Source organism: Haliotis rufescens, unplaced genomic scaffold, assembly GCF_023055435.1.
Source record: "Haliotis rufescens isolate VD_foot unplaced genomic scaffold, xgHalRufe1.0.p SCAF_3, whole genome shotgun sequence".
NCBI classification, from domain to species: Eukaryota; Metazoa; Mollusca; class Gastropoda; order Lepetellida; family Haliotidae; genus Haliotis; species Haliotis rufescens.
Genome location: NW_025964001.1, coordinates 17,835,840 through 17,853,218, shown reverse-complemented (window position 1 = coordinate 17,853,218; position 17,379 = coordinate 17,835,840). Strand labels below are relative to the sequence as shown.

The 17,379-nt window shown below is 39.6% G+C and overlaps 2 protein-coding genes across 2 annotated transcripts in view; one reads left to right on the top strand and one right to left on the bottom strand.

Annotated features, from left to right (window-relative positions):
- The window catches only part of LOC124137022 (exportin-5-like), a 49,396-nt gene extending 44,957 nt beyond the window's left edge, over window positions 1–4,439 (bottom strand). The window contains exons 1-4 of the mRNA XM_048403845.1: window positions 4,262–4,439; window positions 3,115–3,236; window positions 2,001–2,073; window positions 339–476 (exon numbers count right to left, since the gene is read on the bottom strand). Coding sequence (XP_048259802.1) covers window positions 339–476; window positions 2,001–2,073; window positions 3,115–3,236; window positions 4,262–4,363 — 435 coding nt within the window. The 5' untranslated portion in view covers window positions 4,364–4,439. The remainder of the gene's footprint in view (window positions 1–338; window positions 477–2,000; window positions 2,074–3,114; window positions 3,237–4,261) is intronic.
- Window positions 4,440–4,490: 51 nt separating this feature from the next.
- Window positions 4,491–6,870, top strand: LOC124137021. The gene is made up of 2 exons (XM_046503098.2): window positions 4,491–4,559; window positions 4,891–6,870. The coding sequence occupies exon 2, from the start codon at window positions 4,946–4,948 to the stop codon at window positions 6,308–6,310; it is 1,365 nt and encodes a 454-aa protein (XP_046359054.2). The 5' UTR covers window positions 4,491–4,559; window positions 4,891–4,945; the 3' UTR covers window positions 6,311–6,870.
- The last annotated feature ends 10,509 nt before the right edge of the window (window positions 6,871–17,379 follow it).

Sequence of the window (17,379 nt, the reverse complement as noted above, 5' to 3'; positions counted from 1 at the left end):
TGCGATGTCCTCAGATCTTTGTTTAGTGGAAGCGAGAACAAAGATCTGATTTTAATGAGATTGCTAGTTGGAACAAAGTCACTTGCCTAATGTGGGAGTGATGCGGTAAGAACATGTCTCCCACCACTGGGCATACAAGCACAGGAAGTAACATCACGAGGGAGAATCTTAGATCTCGGGACTAACATTGCAGTCAAAATTATCTCACATATATACAGCGATGTGTGTGCATGTGTGTGTGTTAAGCACCATCTTGTAACGTCTTTTGGTATGATGCGACTGGGAATCAAACCCCCGACACCATGGAGGTAGTCGTATACCCTTGTGTCTCTACATACCCCATACTGACACAGGTCATGCAGCTCAGTGAGTAATGATGGCCAGAGTTGAGGCCATTCCCTTTTGATTAGCTCCACCATGATCCGAGACACGCCATCTTTGATATGTAGCTCCTCCTCCAGAAGACTGTGTGTGCCCTGCGGTGAGAAGCAGTGATCAAGTTACTGTGTGTGCCCTGTGGTGACAAGCAGTCGCCATGTTATTGTGTGTGCCCTGCGGTGAGAAGCAGTGATCAAGTTCCTGTGTGTGCCCTGTGGTGACAAGCAGTCGCCATGTTATTGTGTGTGCCCTGCGGTGACAAGCAGTGATCAAGTTCCTGTGTGTGCCCTGTGGTGACAAGCAGTCGCCATGTTATTGTGTGTGCCCTGTAGTGACAAGCAGTCACCATGTTATTGTGTGTGCCCTGTGGTGACAAGCAGTCGCCATGCTATTGTGTGTGCCCTGTGGTGACAAGCAGTCGCCATGTTATTGTGTGTGCCCTGTGGTGACAAGCAGTCATCATGTTATTGTGTGTGCCCTGTGGTGACAAGCAGTCGCCATGTTATTGTGTGTGCCCTGTGGTGACAAGCAGTCATCATGTTATTGTGTGTGCCCTGTGGTGACAAGCAGTCGCCATGTTATTGTGTGTGCCCTGTGGTGACAAGCAGTCGCCATGTTATTGTGTGTGCCCTGTGGTGACAAGCAGTCATCATGTTATTGTGTGTGCCCTGTGGTGACAAGCAGTCGCCATGTTGTTGTGTGTGCCCTGTGGTGACAAGCAGTCGCCATGCTATTGTGTGTGCCCTGTGGTGACAAGCAGTCGCCATGTTATTGTGTGTGCCCTGTGGTGACAAGCAGTCGCCATGTTATTGTGTGTGCCCTGCGGTGACAAGCAGTGATCAAGTTCCTGTTTGTGCCCTGTGGTGACAAGCAGTCGCCATGTTATTGTGTGTGCCCTGTGGTGAGAAGCAGTGATCAAGTTACTGTGTGTGCCCTGTGGTGACAAGCAGTTGCCATGTTATTGTGTGTGCCTTGTGGTGACAAGAAGTTGTCATATTATTGTGTGTGCCCTGTGGTAACAAGCAGTCGCCATGTTATTGTGTGTGCCCTGTGCTAACAAGCAGTCGCCATGTTATTGTGTGTGCCTTGTGGTGACAAGCAGTCATCATGTTATTGTGTGTGCCCTGTGGTGACAAGAAGTCATCATGTTATTGTGTGTGCCCTGTGGTGACAAGAAGTCATCATGTTATTGTGTGTGCCTTGTGGTGACAAGCAGTCATGTTATTGTGTGTGCCCTGTGGTGACAAGCAGTCATGTTATTGTGTGTGCCCTGTGGTGACAAGAAGTCATCATGTTATTGTGTGTGCCTTGTGGTGACAAGCAGTCGCCATGTTATTGTGTGTACCCTGTGGTGACAAGCAGTCATGTTATTGTGTGTGCCTTGTGGTGACAAGCAGTGATCAAGTTACTGTGTGTACCCTGTGGTGACAAGCAGTCATCATGTTATTGTGTGTGCCTTGTGGTGACAAGCAGTGATCATGTTATTGTGTGTGCCCTGTGATTTATCTGTTGATCACACTACATCAACTAAAGACAAAATATTTACATTCATCGTATCGCAGTATGTAACTAAAACAATTGTGTTGTGAAATTGGAAAAAATCATTGCATAAATATACCAACCTGGTTTACTAATTCCATTGAACTTTTCTTCAAATTATCCTTATCATTTTGTGACATCGTATGCCATCGAAACCTACAACAATAGATGTTTCAGCCATTGTAAATGTCATATCGAACATGAACCTTTTCATAGTCTGATAACTTGTATTGTGACAATAAAACACTATAAATATCACTGGATACTCTGATGACTATCAGGAAGGGCAGGGCAATATTGGTTCACTGTTGATTGATGCATCATGATTGTCATGTTTCTTTCTTATCAATACAAAACAATACATGACAACAAAAAAATAAATTATTTTTCATAAAAGTTTCAATTTATTTTAATACTTGACTGTTTACATGGTGTAAGAAGAATGAGTGAGTTGAACAGTACTTCCATCATAACACAGCATGTCAGCTTGAATGGGTGGATAGAACAGAGCAATGTTGATCTTAGACGCTAATGCTAAAGGTGCTGAAAAATCTAGAAACATAGTGTATGGGCTTTTGCCCATAGTATGTTTCTAGATTTTTCAGCACCTTTAGCATTTCATTGTGATTAAAGCTCACAATCACACTTTCTGAAATGTCTAAGGGAAGTATATCTGCACAGCGAATTGCAGTGCCTTAGACAACTGGGCCACCCGAGCCTCCAAACAAATGAGAGTCAATGAATAAGAAAATGAATTGCAACATTTTATTTTCTGACAATAAGTAAAAGTTTCAAGCGGTCGGGGCATTGGGGTAGCCTCGTGTTAAAGGCTTAAAGCATTCGCTCCTCACACCAAAGAGTGAGTGAGTTAAAGCTTAACGTCACATCGGCAATATTTCAGCCATATCGTGACGAATCACACCAAAGACCTGGGTTTGATTCCCCATAGGGGTACAACGTGTGAAACCCATTTTTAGTGTCCCCCACCATGATATTGCTGGAATTTTGCTAAAAGCAGCATAAAACCATACTGACTCACTGAAAGTTTCAAACCATTATTGGTTAAACTGGCATTACCAAATATGTTCATCATATTGGGACATTGCGGTGTATTGTTAATGAGTGTATCATTACCCCACAACCCTAATGTTGAGACAAAAATTCCCAACTAAACATGCTAAAACAATGCGTACTTACTTGATACAGTGTTCAACTAACTGTAAACCGAAGTGTCTTAGAATAGGAGAAAACTGTTTCCCTGCTAAAACCAAACCACAAGGAAGACAATCTGGGGATGATTCTTTGAATTCTTCACAAATCTGCAAATGATAAGAATTCATCTTACAAAATGTTAGTATTGTGTCTTCATCCATCAATAAGTATGGTACGCTTCATGCATTTTTGTTTTGCGAATAACGTCAAGCACTCAGAATACTGAAACAAATTCAATATGCATTATAGAGTTGAGTTCAATTGCACATCAACAGAACATATATGTAATGCTAAGCAATTGTCAGTTGATTAAAACAATAATCCTGATCAAAGGGAGCTAACCTAAAACTAAAACAATCTTCAAATTGTGCAATAGCAAATGTTGTTGCTGCTGTGATTGAGCGATCTACCTTAATAAATTAGGCTAGTAACTTAAATTATAAGAACAGCAGACTAAAATCAATGACCTCCATGACTAAACTCAACCATTTTCAATACATGAATTCTTACTTATAGAGCAATTATACCATATATTGGTACTGGAAGATATAAACCTGTATCATCATCATGTTTTGTCATTGTACAGGTACTCGGGCGTCTTGATGTGTTGTCAAAAGAACATCTCTTTTTTTCTTGGTATGTTAATTAATTGTTACATATGACATACAATTTTGTTCATATGACTATATTTGAAATTTGATTTTGGCTTGTCAGTTCATAAATTGCCTGATTTAATTGTTTGTTTTCTAAATATGTGTGAACAATGTGATGAAAAGTCCAAAGGCTGTGAAAGTTAATGTGTGTCAAGTCTGACCAAAGATAAAAAATTCATTCGTTTCTTAAAGGCGACAAAAATATTCTATAGTCATATTTTCTCGCCAATTAATTAAACTGAAATTGAATTACATTAATTAACCTAGCAGACATAACTGGTGAGACGTGGGAGCTACAGCAATTAGCAAATATGAAAGGGTGCTGTCCCATTACAACATATATTAAATTACCCATCTTTGAAGTATGATTGCCTGGGCTGAATTTTATACGCAAATATACGCCCTTTTCATCGTAATTTTATATAATTTCAAGGGATCATCTCGTGAGATAATAACTGGCAAACAGGATTAAAAAACACCTTATGAGCTGTAAGACGGTCATTGTGCCCTACAGACGGGTTCATAACAGTTTCGACAGCTTCTGCTAGTCTAGGTATTATGTTGTCAATATGGGAACTCATTATTATTTCTTATGATTTTTCTTCGAAGAAACAAGAACCATTTTTCATTCAGCTGCACACGTTGACTTTCAACCAATGAAATGTCCGTATTTAGCGGAAGATGTACTTTCCTGACTTACACATTAGAGAATACTTCCGGAAGAAGAGTCATGCCTTCAGTGGAAGTGAAACTTGTTACACGAAACATTTTAGTGTTGTGAGTAGAATAATTTAGGGTTTGTTTCGGAGTCCAAGCATAACCTCATCCGATTTTAGAACTGTTGACACATTTGTTCGGTTGAAGATAATATCATTAGGTCAAAACAGCATCCATGCCTTCATGGTGAAATAGATCCATTTCATTTTCTTTTAGTTTCACTTTTACCAGTTGGTTACTATAAAGCATAGGTATAATTTTAGATATCTTGAATACAGCATGCGAGTTTGGAAACTTTTGATATTTGACAACCTTCTTAAGAGAACAATTCTGAACTATAAAATGGTTTCCACCATTTACTCACTTATAACTAAACATTCTTTTGTTTCAGACCTTGACTCATGTTTCAAACCTCTACTAGAATGTAGAACTGTGAAAGGTTGATAATGTATCCATTCAGACACCAGAGAACACCTCCCTCTGTCTATATCCAGGGCGACTATGGGCCTTACAACAAGAGGGAGCTTGAGGCGGCCAGGGCTGAGTTAATAAGGGATGTGTATTCAATGCCTGGTGCCATTTTGGACAGAGTGAGGACAAAGTGTGGAATCAATCCGAATTCATTTGGTGTGTTCAGTGGTTGTGAGCCACATCCAAGAACATATGTGTCTTATGAATCCCAATCCTGTGCCTTGGTTGCTGAGGGAGGCTGGCCAAGCATCATTAGGGAGAATCGAGTTGTTCAAAATGGTGATAACAGGGATGAAAATGAAAGTCACTCCAGTAATAGAAGTACACCAACTGGGAGTATGGACTCGCAAAGAAACACATCTTATGTTGATGAAATGCCATCAACATCAGGAAGTGGAAAACGAAAAGTGGACATGGTGGAAGGTGATGATGAATTGTTTGATTTGGAAAGTTTTAAGAAATTGAAAAAATGTGATGACCTTGATGAAAGTAGTGACGATGAAGAAATTGAAGTTTCAGATACATGTGACTTTGATAGCGATGAAGATTGTGTTGTAGGCTTTAAATGTGATCTGTGCAGATTCACGTCCACTGATGCTGGATTTATGCGAAGTCACTTAAAGGACAATCTGCACTTCTCTGCCAGTGAATATGAAGGCGTCGTACAAAATCAAGCCTTCTTGCCAAGGGGGCTTTTGAAACCAATGACCCACACTTATGAAGATGGTAAATTTCGAAACCTCATTCCAATGTGTAGAGCATGCAAAGAAATGTTTATTGACATCCATTCATGCTACAGTCACTCCCAAAAGATTCACAAGATGGACAAGCCTCTTTACGGTCTGGGGGTGGTGAGAGCTTTCAAAACGGTCACTTTCTATCTTCCTCCTCAGTGTCCAGTATGTGGAATGGTTTTCAATGAGCCTTCCCACCTATATAACCATTGCAGATCATCTGGACATGTCCTCTACAAGCCACCAGAAGCCAATCAGAGAGTGCTGCTCATTTGCTTTTATTGCAAACCCCAATCGATGTTCACAGACTTTCACAAATGCCAGGATCATCTGTTATACAAACACGGTACAGGGAAGCAGAGAGTTGCAATGAAGGTTCTCTATGTGGAAATGCCAACTGAGGTAGAGGAGATGTTACCGAAAGCTGATAGAAACAGTGGGCTTCCAGCGTGCCCTGGTGTGCCCCTTGGAAAGAAAAAGAAAAAGAAGAAATCAAAACGCTCCAGAGGAAAAAATCCTCAAAATAATAGGTCTGGGAAGGGTGGCGGAAAGTTTCCATTCAAGGGGCGTAGGGTATTTAATTATGACCATAGATCGACCAAGTGAGATCAATTTGTGTGAGCTGAATTTGTATGATTGTGATGAAAAGCTTGTTTTTACAAAAGGACTTAACATGCTTAAGCTTGCAGTTGCAAAACAGGTAACAATTTGCAAGCCTCGACAATGGATGTGAGGGAATGTCTCTATTCAAGTTACATAATCTTAAGATAGTCTGTATCTGTGTATTGTGTATTGTCTGCATTCATAGCTGGGTTTTAGGGCTTCACCTGTTGTAGAATGAGTAGAAGTAAAGGATCCTGGGGGTGTGGATAGCTCAGTTGTCTAAGGTGCTGCAATTCTCTGTGCTGACTTGCATCAGGGGAATGACCATTTTTAGTCTACTAGTCCTTATAATGATAACATATAGCAAAACCCTTAAAAAGGGCAAATTTCTACTAGTCCTTATGATACCTTAACAGTTGGGCAGTTTGATAACACACACATGAAATACTGTTCAAAGTGGCATTAAACCAACCTCACTCACTCACTCATTCTTCTTACTCCTGTTGACCCATGAAGATCTGGGGTAGAATAGGTCTTTAGCAACCCATGCTTGCCGTAAAAGGCGACTATGCTTGTCGTAAGAGGCGACTAACAGGATCGGTTAGTCAGGCCCGCTGACTTGGTTGAAGCATGTCATCGATCCCAATTGCGTGGATAGATGCTCATGATATCAATCACTTGATTGCCTGGTCCAGACTTGATTATTTACAGACCACCGTCATATAGCTGGAATATTGCTGAGTGCGGCGTAAAACAACAAACCAACTGCTCCTGTTCTCCTTAGACCGTAACAAATTAATTATAAGATTTTCATCTTTACCTTTCTCACTACCCAACATTTTATTGTCCCTTTCGGGGGCACGGATGGCCCAGTCGTCTAAGGCGTCACGATTCGCTGTGCAGAGTTGCGTCCCTTGGGCACGCCAGAAACCTATGGTTGTGGGTTCGATTCCCGGTTCCCCCCGATTATGTTTCTAGGTTTGTCAGCACCATACCCGTGCTCGTGGGTTTCACCGAAGTGGTAAACGTCTGAGACCTGCATCACTTCGGGCTTTCCTCCCACATTAAGCTGACACGCCGTGATATAACTGGAATACTGTTAAAAGCGGCGTTAAAACCCAACTCACTCACCCAATTTTATTGTCCCTTCAAGTACCTACACATGAAGACAACTACTGTGAATGTTCCCTTCTTTCCCAGCTTCAGGTGCATTTGGGTAGCCTGGTGATTAAGGCGTTCACTTATCATGCCAAACATCCGGTTTCACTTCCCCACATGGGTACAGTTTGTGAAGCCCATGTCTGCTGTTCCCTGCCGTGATATTGCTGGAATATTGCTAAAGGCATCCTTACCCACTCACTCACTCACTCACTCACTCTTAGCTTGATGATTTACGTCAGTGCATCACTCACTTCAGGCTTTCCTCCCACATCTAGCTGACAGGCCATGATATTACTGAAGTACTGTTCCCGACATGGGTTCAATGTGTGGAGCCCATTTCTGGTGTCCCTTGCTGTGATATTGCTGGAATATTGCTAAAAGCGGCGTAAAACCATACTCTCACTCACTGACTGAAGTACTGTTTAAAAGTGGCAATAAAGCCAACTCACTCATGCAAAAATGCCACAAATTAATGTGAGCTGTGACACCACTAAAACATGTTGTCCATGAAAAGCTGGCAAAAGAAGTTGTTTTCTGCATGCCAATGTCAAGCTGAGAAGATGCCAAGGAGATATTGGCATTGTTTTAATGTGTGTGCTTTATGTAACTCTTATTTGTTTGTCTGAAATTTAATCATTAGTTGCACAGATATCTATGCTTGTACATGTTGTATGCCATGTATAAGTCTCATGTGCAAGCTTCTAGAACAAGAAGCGTTTTACGTATACAGGAACTTGATAATCGTTACTTTTGGTTACCGGTACATTTTAGTATTCATTTAGAATGTTATTTTTGGAGTTTTAATATGTTACTGAAATTTAATTTAATTTCCTGAAACTGGTTTATTTTGCATGTTTAGGTAGGAACCTTTTCAGTACTTTACCATGTTTACTGTTAGACATTCTTACTTCGTTAGTTGTTACACATACATAATGAATTATTTGAGTTAACTGTAGTATATTTTGTCATTTCTGTTGTCAATTCGGTTTGGTTTTACTTTTAACACTTGTAGTTTTTCTTTGTAGCCAGTTTAGTTTAAGTTTTACTGGCACAAAGAAAGCTAAATAACAAGGTGCTGTGTGCTCGTGGTAATTTGGGTTTCATTTTCATTTATAACTGTGTCATCAAACTTTCGTACACAGATGATTATTATGAATTGGTCCCTTTATCATGATTGTAATGGTCTTAATATGACAATTACAATTACAATTACCAGTTAATAAGGCTTTCCTTTTGAAATGTTACCATGGCTGCATAAATACACGTGATGAGATCGACCAGTTTTATGTTTGATCCCTAATGTTATCCAACGTTTTGCACCGGCATGAAAATTACTTCAATTTGGAGATATGTTTTGAAAAGTCCTTGAATGTTTATTCTGCTTTAAAAATGGATAATATCCCTTGTACATGTTTTAAAAGGAAAGGTCTTGAAGTTTTGTAGTCAATTCCCATCTCAAATAAATTATATTATCTTTTCATATTTTGAAAAATAACACCTGTTCAGATGTCTTAAAAGGTTAAGAAAAAACAACCCTCCCAACACTCTGCGACTTTAGCCACTAGTCAGAAGTCAGAGGCCTGTTGAAACCAGTTCGGTCTAGTAACCTTAGTAAATAATGGACTGTATAATATTAATATGTACTAAAAATGGTGCTAAGAGCTAAGTTGGGGCTAGTGGAAGTTTTTGGCACTGACTGTCTAATCTCTTGATTCACCAGAGTTAAATCCCTTCTAATGATTGGATGCCTCTGTTAGCAGGGTTGGTGTTGAATATGCCTGAATCCATAACACACTGAATGAAAGGGCCTGATGCATACCACTGACTCATATGCAGTTGTTTGGATGTGATGTGTGGTAGGTCAGACGCACATTCAGGGGAGAGATCTTTGAAAAGGCCTTGAATTTGCATGAGGGAGTTTTGAAAAGGCCTTGAAATAAGTTTAAGACTGATAGCCATTGCTCCTGTGGAATGACAGACTATAAAGTAATTAAATAGTAATCATGTTCTTTATGGCAATTTACGATATACAGTGTCTAATTTTTTTAAAAAAGGAAAAGGGGTACATAGTGCCCAGGTCATGAAGTGAGAAAAACCCGAAACATAGTAGACTGACACAGGGTGACACATACATTTTATCAAGGAAATATATCTATAATATGTGTTTGGTAAATAATGATCATGTTTAAAGGGTTTCACTTGGTGGCTTTTTTCGTCATGTTTCATACCTGTAAGTTTAGGGGTGTCCGTGTTATTCGACTGAATGGTCAGTGTTCTATAATGTCAAGAGGACACATGGTATTAATTTCATTTCTTCACTGATTTACTGGTGGGTCGTAATACCTTTGTAAATATCTATAGTAAGTCAAATACATGAGTTCAATCACGAGAGAGGTGATAGTTGTTAAGATTTTGCAAATTCTTGAATAAATGAACAGAACATGAAATTTGAAGTTGTTTTTTTTTTATATCCATCATTTGCGGAGTATAGACTAATTATGCCTTCGTCTGCCTGTTTGTATTATGTAGTTTGGTTTTCAGAGAAAGAGACCCGACACCTTTTGCTATTTCAGGATTTTTCATAGGGGCGGTCGGGTCGCTTAATGGGTAAAGCGTTTTCTCGTCACGCAGAAGACCCGGGTTCGATTCCCGACATGGGTTCAATGTGTGAAGCCAATTTTTGGTGTCCCCCGCCGTGATATTGCTGGAATATTGCTAAAAGCGGTGTAAAACCATACTCACTCATATTTTATTTTATTTTTATTTTTTTCATTTCATAAGAACTTTTAAAATAAGGCATCGAATAGTTGTATTTGTGTGACAAATAGTTAGCACTGTCACCCTGATATGGAGTTGGTCAAGTAAACAATTATATTATTCTGAATAAATGTAATGCCATGTAATTATCTCCCCTTGACCAGCATCACCTAAGCTCCACTGCAGTGCCTGCCACTTTTGTTACCATTCTGATACATAGTGTTGTGAATGAGGTATTGCTGTGAGGAATGTTGAGCTGCAGCATTGTGAATTATCTCCCTTTGTCTTTGCCTCAGTCTGAGGCTTCACTGTGACAGCATCTGTAAATGCTGATGCTTTGACTGGGTGTTTTCAGCATACTCAAATATAACTGTTCATCACTTTCATCTCCCAAGATGGGCAAAAAGGTGTTGCGGATATTGTGCATGGCTACTCTGCAAGGGCTGTCTCGCCTATGGGGTAGACTAATACCTTCAGCAGCAATGGAGTCGTGATTTTTCATGAATTTACACAAAACTGTATCTCATCAAATCCCAGAGTATGCAGTTTGTGTAACATGGAAGTTTTTGATGACCATGTATTCTGTACTTGACGAAAATAGGCATACACTTTCAAGACCATGTAAAGCAAACAGAAAACAATTTGAGCAGATGTATTAGGTTCATGACTTGGGTTGTCATGTCATGTGATTGACATGTGAGCAAAATTAGTTCCAATATGGCGTCCTGTCCATGCTGAGAATGAGATGAGCAGTGTGATGTGACCCTGAAGTGATGTGTTTCTGTAATATTGCTCACATCATGTCAAACTGTACTGGTCACTGACCAGTTATCACCATGTTTTTCAAGTTATTTCTAAAATATTCCTTGTACAAAGTTAACTGTGCAAATAACTTTGATTTGTGTGGAACTATGAACAAATGCACATATTTCTGTCCGTGGAAAAGTTTCAGTAGATTTCTGTTATAACGTGAAAAAATATCGCCAACAGTGAATTAGTCACATGACACCACCTGCGTGTCTCTTCTGACGTTGTATTTGAGCAAGGTGATAATATGGTTGGTTTTTTTAATATTTCTTCACGAGTCAGTTTTGTTCATCATTTTTGGATACATATTTCTTTCTTCAAATAAGGGGGCATGGGTGGCCCAGTCGTCTAAGGGGCCGTGATTCGCTGTGCAGAGTTGCGTCCCTTGGGCACGCCAGAAACCTATGATTGTGGTTTCGAATCCCGGTTTGCCCCGATTATGTTTCTAGGTTTGTCAGCACCATACCCGTGCTCGTGGGTTTCACCGAAGTGGTAAAAGTCTGTGACCTGCATCACTTCGGGCTTTCCTCCCACATTAAGCTGACATGCCGTGATATAACTGGAATACTGTTAAAAGCGGCATTAAACCAAACTCACTCACTCTCACTTTTCTAATAAAATCGAGCAAAAGTAAAACAGACGTGATCATGTGCGCGTTATAAAGAGGAGTTGGCGATAATTGGTCCTCTGCGATAACTGGTCTCTAGCCAGTACACATTACTCAACCAGTACAGTGGGACACGCTTATTCTAAACCCTGTCAGTGCAGAAACATGACTGGGAATGTCTACGTATACCGGTATACAGGACAGTGGCATTGCCTTCTGATCAATGCGTTTGATTGTCACACCGAAGCCCTGGATTCGATTCCCCATATTATTACACCATACTCCCTCACTCAATCTACACACATACAAGGGGCCATTACTCAAACACCATGATACGTTATCGAAAAATAAAATAAAAAATCAGACAATTTCACTGAGAACAATATGGTCAGGTTTTCACAGTATAGTATTCCATAAACACAAAACACCAAGAAGAAATATATATTGGAGTGATTTATTTGTAGATTATGATGAAACAATATTACATCACATGAACAACTGACACAGATGCATATAGTTACATCAGACATGTGACTGGATGATAACATGAAGTAAAGGCATGTCACTGTACGAATTGTATACCCAAGCTTGTTGCACTGTGATTGTGTGCACGACATAACTGACACGAATAGCTTTGACCAACCTCTTGTTATCCCTTGGATCACAGATTTACTCGGCCCAGTAGATGGACGACCCCAATAGGCACAAAAGCAGCACTTTACATGTTAGTTAATTTTTGTATCGAACAAGAAATTATGCAAGAAACTTAAAGGAGTGAGCCTGTATAAAAAAAAAAAAATATAAAAGCCAAATTTAAAGTTTATTTGAAAACAAATATTGGAGCAGTTGGTCAATGATCCAAGTATTAAAAATGGTTTTCTGTATTTGAGTGGTTGAGTTGATCTGTATTAGCTTCTGTTATTTTGTGGCATGTGAGAAGTCACTCCTGAGGAGGAATCCATGTCAAACCAAGGATCATAATCAGATTTGTTTGTTTGTTGTTTAATGCCGCACTCAGCAATATTCCAGCTATATGATGGCGGTCTGTAAATAATCGAGTCTGGACCAGACAATCCAGTGATTGACATCATGAGCATCGATCCACGCAATTGAGGATACGATGACATGCATCAACCAAGTCAGCGCGTCTGACCACCCAATCCTGTCGCTTCTTACAACAAGCATAGTCACCTTTTACGACAAGCATGAGTTGCTGAAGACGTTTTCTAACCCGGGTCTTCAGAGTGAATCCACAATTCAAACAAATGACTAGCAGAACCTGGTATGGGTGAGTGACTTGAAATTTTCAGATTTTATAAAATTGGACAATTTGAGTTTGATACTTCTAATAGCTGGTACATCTTGAAAAACCAATGAGAACATGTATTACTGCAGGACAAAACTGGTCCGACAATCAAGGACAAGTAGCTCTGAAGAATCAACAACGCCAATAGTGTAAATGTACATACAGTTTGAGGAAGGGTTTTCAGGCTATGCCATTTCGTGTATTTAGAGGTATACACCACCACTCTGAAGAAGACCTGACTTGTCTACTGATGTGTTAGGTGTGTATCCTCTTGCAATTACAGGTGTAAGAGTGGAGATTGTGAACTTACGAACTTCAGTTTCCAGATCCTCCTGTCTGAGATAAGTTTGAAATATCACCAGACAGATTAGTTAGGGGCCAACAATCTGATGGAGGCCTGGGATGTTTGGGAAAAAAATTAATCTGTCCCTTAAAAATGCTGGAAATTTTTTTGCGTCCTCAGGTTTTGATAACTTTATCGGAGATGTTCAACAACACAAAATAAACTCATCTTTAACTGTAATAGTAACCTTGCATAAATATTCTTTGACATTTAATTTCAAAGGTTGATCCAGTGTGAGGGACATGACCCAAGCCCTAACTAACCCGTTTACAAAAGTATATATGCTGTTACCATGGTTACACCTGTCAATATGTATTTTTTCAAAATATGCACTTCATCTTTATAATTTGGACACCCATTCTTTCAGAATTTCTTGATCTTTCCAAAAAAACTGAAAACTCCAAATATATTCAGGAGGGCTGGCAAGAGAGCAGTCAAGAGGTGATGAGGCAGTTGTTTGGGAGGGAGTGTTGATCACAGTGCCTAGGGAATGTGTACTCTTATCTTCAAAATCCTGAGTATGTCATCATTATTCTTAGTATTCATTAATGCACCGGTAAGACAATTCACAGAAACCAGAATAAAACTGGCCGTATTAAAAAGTTGATTGGATACACATAATAAATACACGTGATTCTCTGTAGCATCAGGTAGAACCCTGTGTGAGAGAGTTAGAAAGTTGAGTTTTAAGCAGTTTGTCCTGCAACTTAATAACAAGACTGTTACCAAAGCGATGTTTTGTTTTAACTGTTACCAAAGCGATAAGTTTTGTTTTAACTGTTACCAAAGCGTTAAGTTTTATTTTTCCTAAAATATGTTTATATCAGTGCAATTGCCCATCATATATAGATTTAAAAACAATTAGCGCTTAGAAAACATGAAGGGTGTGGAAAACATCAGTACAGCTTTTACATACACTGTCCACTGGCAGACCCAGAAGAGTGTCAGCAAGTGTGTCCCCCTCTCGACTCAAGTAATGTGCAACCCCTCGTGACTACAACCACACCTCATTACTTCATGCAAGTCATTTTGATTTGTCATTGTGTAATACCGTATATCGCCATCTATAAAGTATGAAATGATCCGTATATCGCCATCTATAAAGTATGAAATGATCCTATGATGAGATGATATATTTCAAACTCTCCAGTATAAAGTACAAAATGAGTGGACCTGACCTTGCTCCTTTCTTTCTCTTGGTAGACCGCCTCCGTGGTCTAGTGGTAGAGCGTCCGCCCGGAGAGCGGAAGGTCCGGGGTTCGATCCCCGACCCTGTCATACCAAAAGACGTTGAAAGATGGTACTTGTTGTTACCCTGTCTGGCACTCGGCATTAAGAGGATAAAACAAGGACTGGTCGGCTCGGAGTCAGTATACTGTGTCTGAGTGGGGTATTCATGTTAAACTGCGGCATGGTATCTCAGTGAGCTAGCACTATAAATCGGCATCAGTCCGGACTAGTACAAGTAGCCACACAAACACAAACATACACGCGCATGCATGTCGCTATAAGTGCAATAATCTTGGACGCAACGTTAAACCCCATTTCACCTCACCTCTTACTCTTGGTTCACAATTGTTTTGATCATCAGGAATGTTATTCAAAGACACAGCTGCTCAGCAAATCTGTGTACAACTAGAAAATACAAATATGAGGGTGCATTACAGACATAGCAGAATCAGTAGGGTCTAATGCTGCTTTGAAGAGCATTTTGTGCATATCACCACATCTCAGCTTAATGTTGGAGGAAAGCCTCAACTGAAGCAGATCCTTGATGTTTTCCACTTTGGCAACAGATTCCTCAAGTGTGGGTATGGTGCTGACAGACCAAAGATTATAATAAAAGCGAATCTGGGATTTGAAACCACTTCTGCAGATCCTTGTGAAAATAAGGGATGCAACTCTGCACTGCAAACAACTGGGCCACCTTTTCCTCTGGTCATAACAGAGAAAGGTTCGGTTTGGAGAACTTTGCTTTTACAGGGGTCAAATGTATCCTTGAATTCTTGAAAATAATTCTTGATAATAACAGTCACTGTCCTTCAAATGAGAAGAGTGAGTGAGTGAGTTGGGTTTAACACCGCTTTTAACATTATTCCAGTTATATCACGGCGTGTCAGCTTATTGTGGGAGGTAAGTCCGAAGTGATGCAGGTCTCAGACGTTTACCACTCCGGTGAAACCCAAGAAAACGGGTATGGTGCTAACAAACCTAGAAACATAATCGGGTTTCATAGGTTTCTGGCATGCCCAAGGGACGCAACTCTGCACAGAGAATCGCGGCACGATGACTGGGCCACCCGTGCCTCCTCAAAGGAGAAGAAATACATCAGTTTCCTTTTCTTGACTCCAAACATTCCAATTCTGAAATAACACTCAACAGTTTACAAGCTTAATCTGTAGGTTGTCCTTATGAAATTATGTATGACAAACATTTCCGAACATATTTTTCTCTCTGGAATATTTGTAATCCAGGCAACATAAAAACCCTGGGCAACATATAATATGTCTACTCGGTACATCAGGGCTGTAACAACAAGCTTTGCTGCCGTGAAAATATTATAAGGTCTAAATAGGATGCGGATAATATATACACCTATCAAAGAGTTCAGCACCATCTCTTCATTATTTTCAGATATCCCAAACTTCCATGTATCTTTTGGAAATATATACAAAGACATTGATCTCATTCATATAAATTCCAATATACCTCTGATACCTGCTGAAAACATTATCACAAGAAAACTGTATGTCCCTCCCAATGGTTGCAAGAATTGGTCAAAGAAAACTGTATGTCCCTCCCAATGGTTGCAGGAATTGGTCAAAGAAAACTGTATGTCCCTCCCAATGGTTGCAAGAATTGGTCAAAGAAAACTGTATGTCCCTCACAATGGTTGCAAGAATTGGTCAAAGAAAACTGTATATCCCTCCCAATGGTTGCAAGAATTGGTCAAAGAAAACTGTATGTCCCTCCCAATGGTTGCAAGAATTGGTCAAAGAAAACTGTATGTCCCTCAATGGTTTCAAGAATTGGTCAAAGAAAACTGTATGTCCCTCCCAATGGTTGCAAGAATTTGTCAAAGATAACTGTATTTCCCGCCCAATGGTTGCAAGAATTGGTCAAAGAAAACTGTATGTCCCTCCCAATGGTTGCAAGAATTGGTCAAAGAAAACTGTATTTCCCTCTCAATGGTCACAAGAATTGGTCACAGATTTTCCATTCTGTATTTCAATATGAGTGTATCACTTTGTACCCAAACCAAATGTTTTTCATCAGAACTTTAAATCAGGATATGATTTGTAAATGCCATGTCAACAAATCCATAATCTTGTTAGTATAAATATCTCTGAATATAAAAAGAATTCACTGTATATCTTGATTCCTAATTCACACAGCAGGTGGTGCTGAACTGGGTGTACACAAAACTTGACAATCGTCATGCCAAGGAGAGGTTCATCATCAAAGGGAATGACTAGCAACAAGAAGACCAACTTAGTCAATCTAAGTCTTCCACACTGAAACTGACGGCTACCTTAAGTCATTAAGTGTCCACTAGCCTATATCAAAGTCAAGTTTTCACATAGGATAGTGGACACACTTGCATCGGAAAGTCGAAGTCATCCAAACACTAAGAAAATGGAATTTACAATTAATCTTAATACCATGAAGAGGTGGCTCTAGAATTGTGAAAAAGGGGGGGGGGCATATTATATTCAAGTCACAAAGTGCATCCCCTGCACTTCTGGATCCACTTGTTTCATTGTAACAGTATCATGTGTTTGTGAACAAGTAGTGTTTTGTACTGACACAAGCTATCATGAAATCACATGTATATTGTGGAACAATGTATGATGTTTTGATAGTATGGTGACAAGTTATAGCCCCAATATATATGATTCACTTCCACATAAATAAATAATATATTCAATAATTTAACAAATTAGCATCACATAATCAATCACACACTCATATTCACATGAACTGTCACATTGTCCACAATCTACACACAGAAGGATTTAATAATGACAGCCATAAACACAACCTGTGTCAAATGAAAGACGGTTATTATGTACACACAACTTGAGAAAATA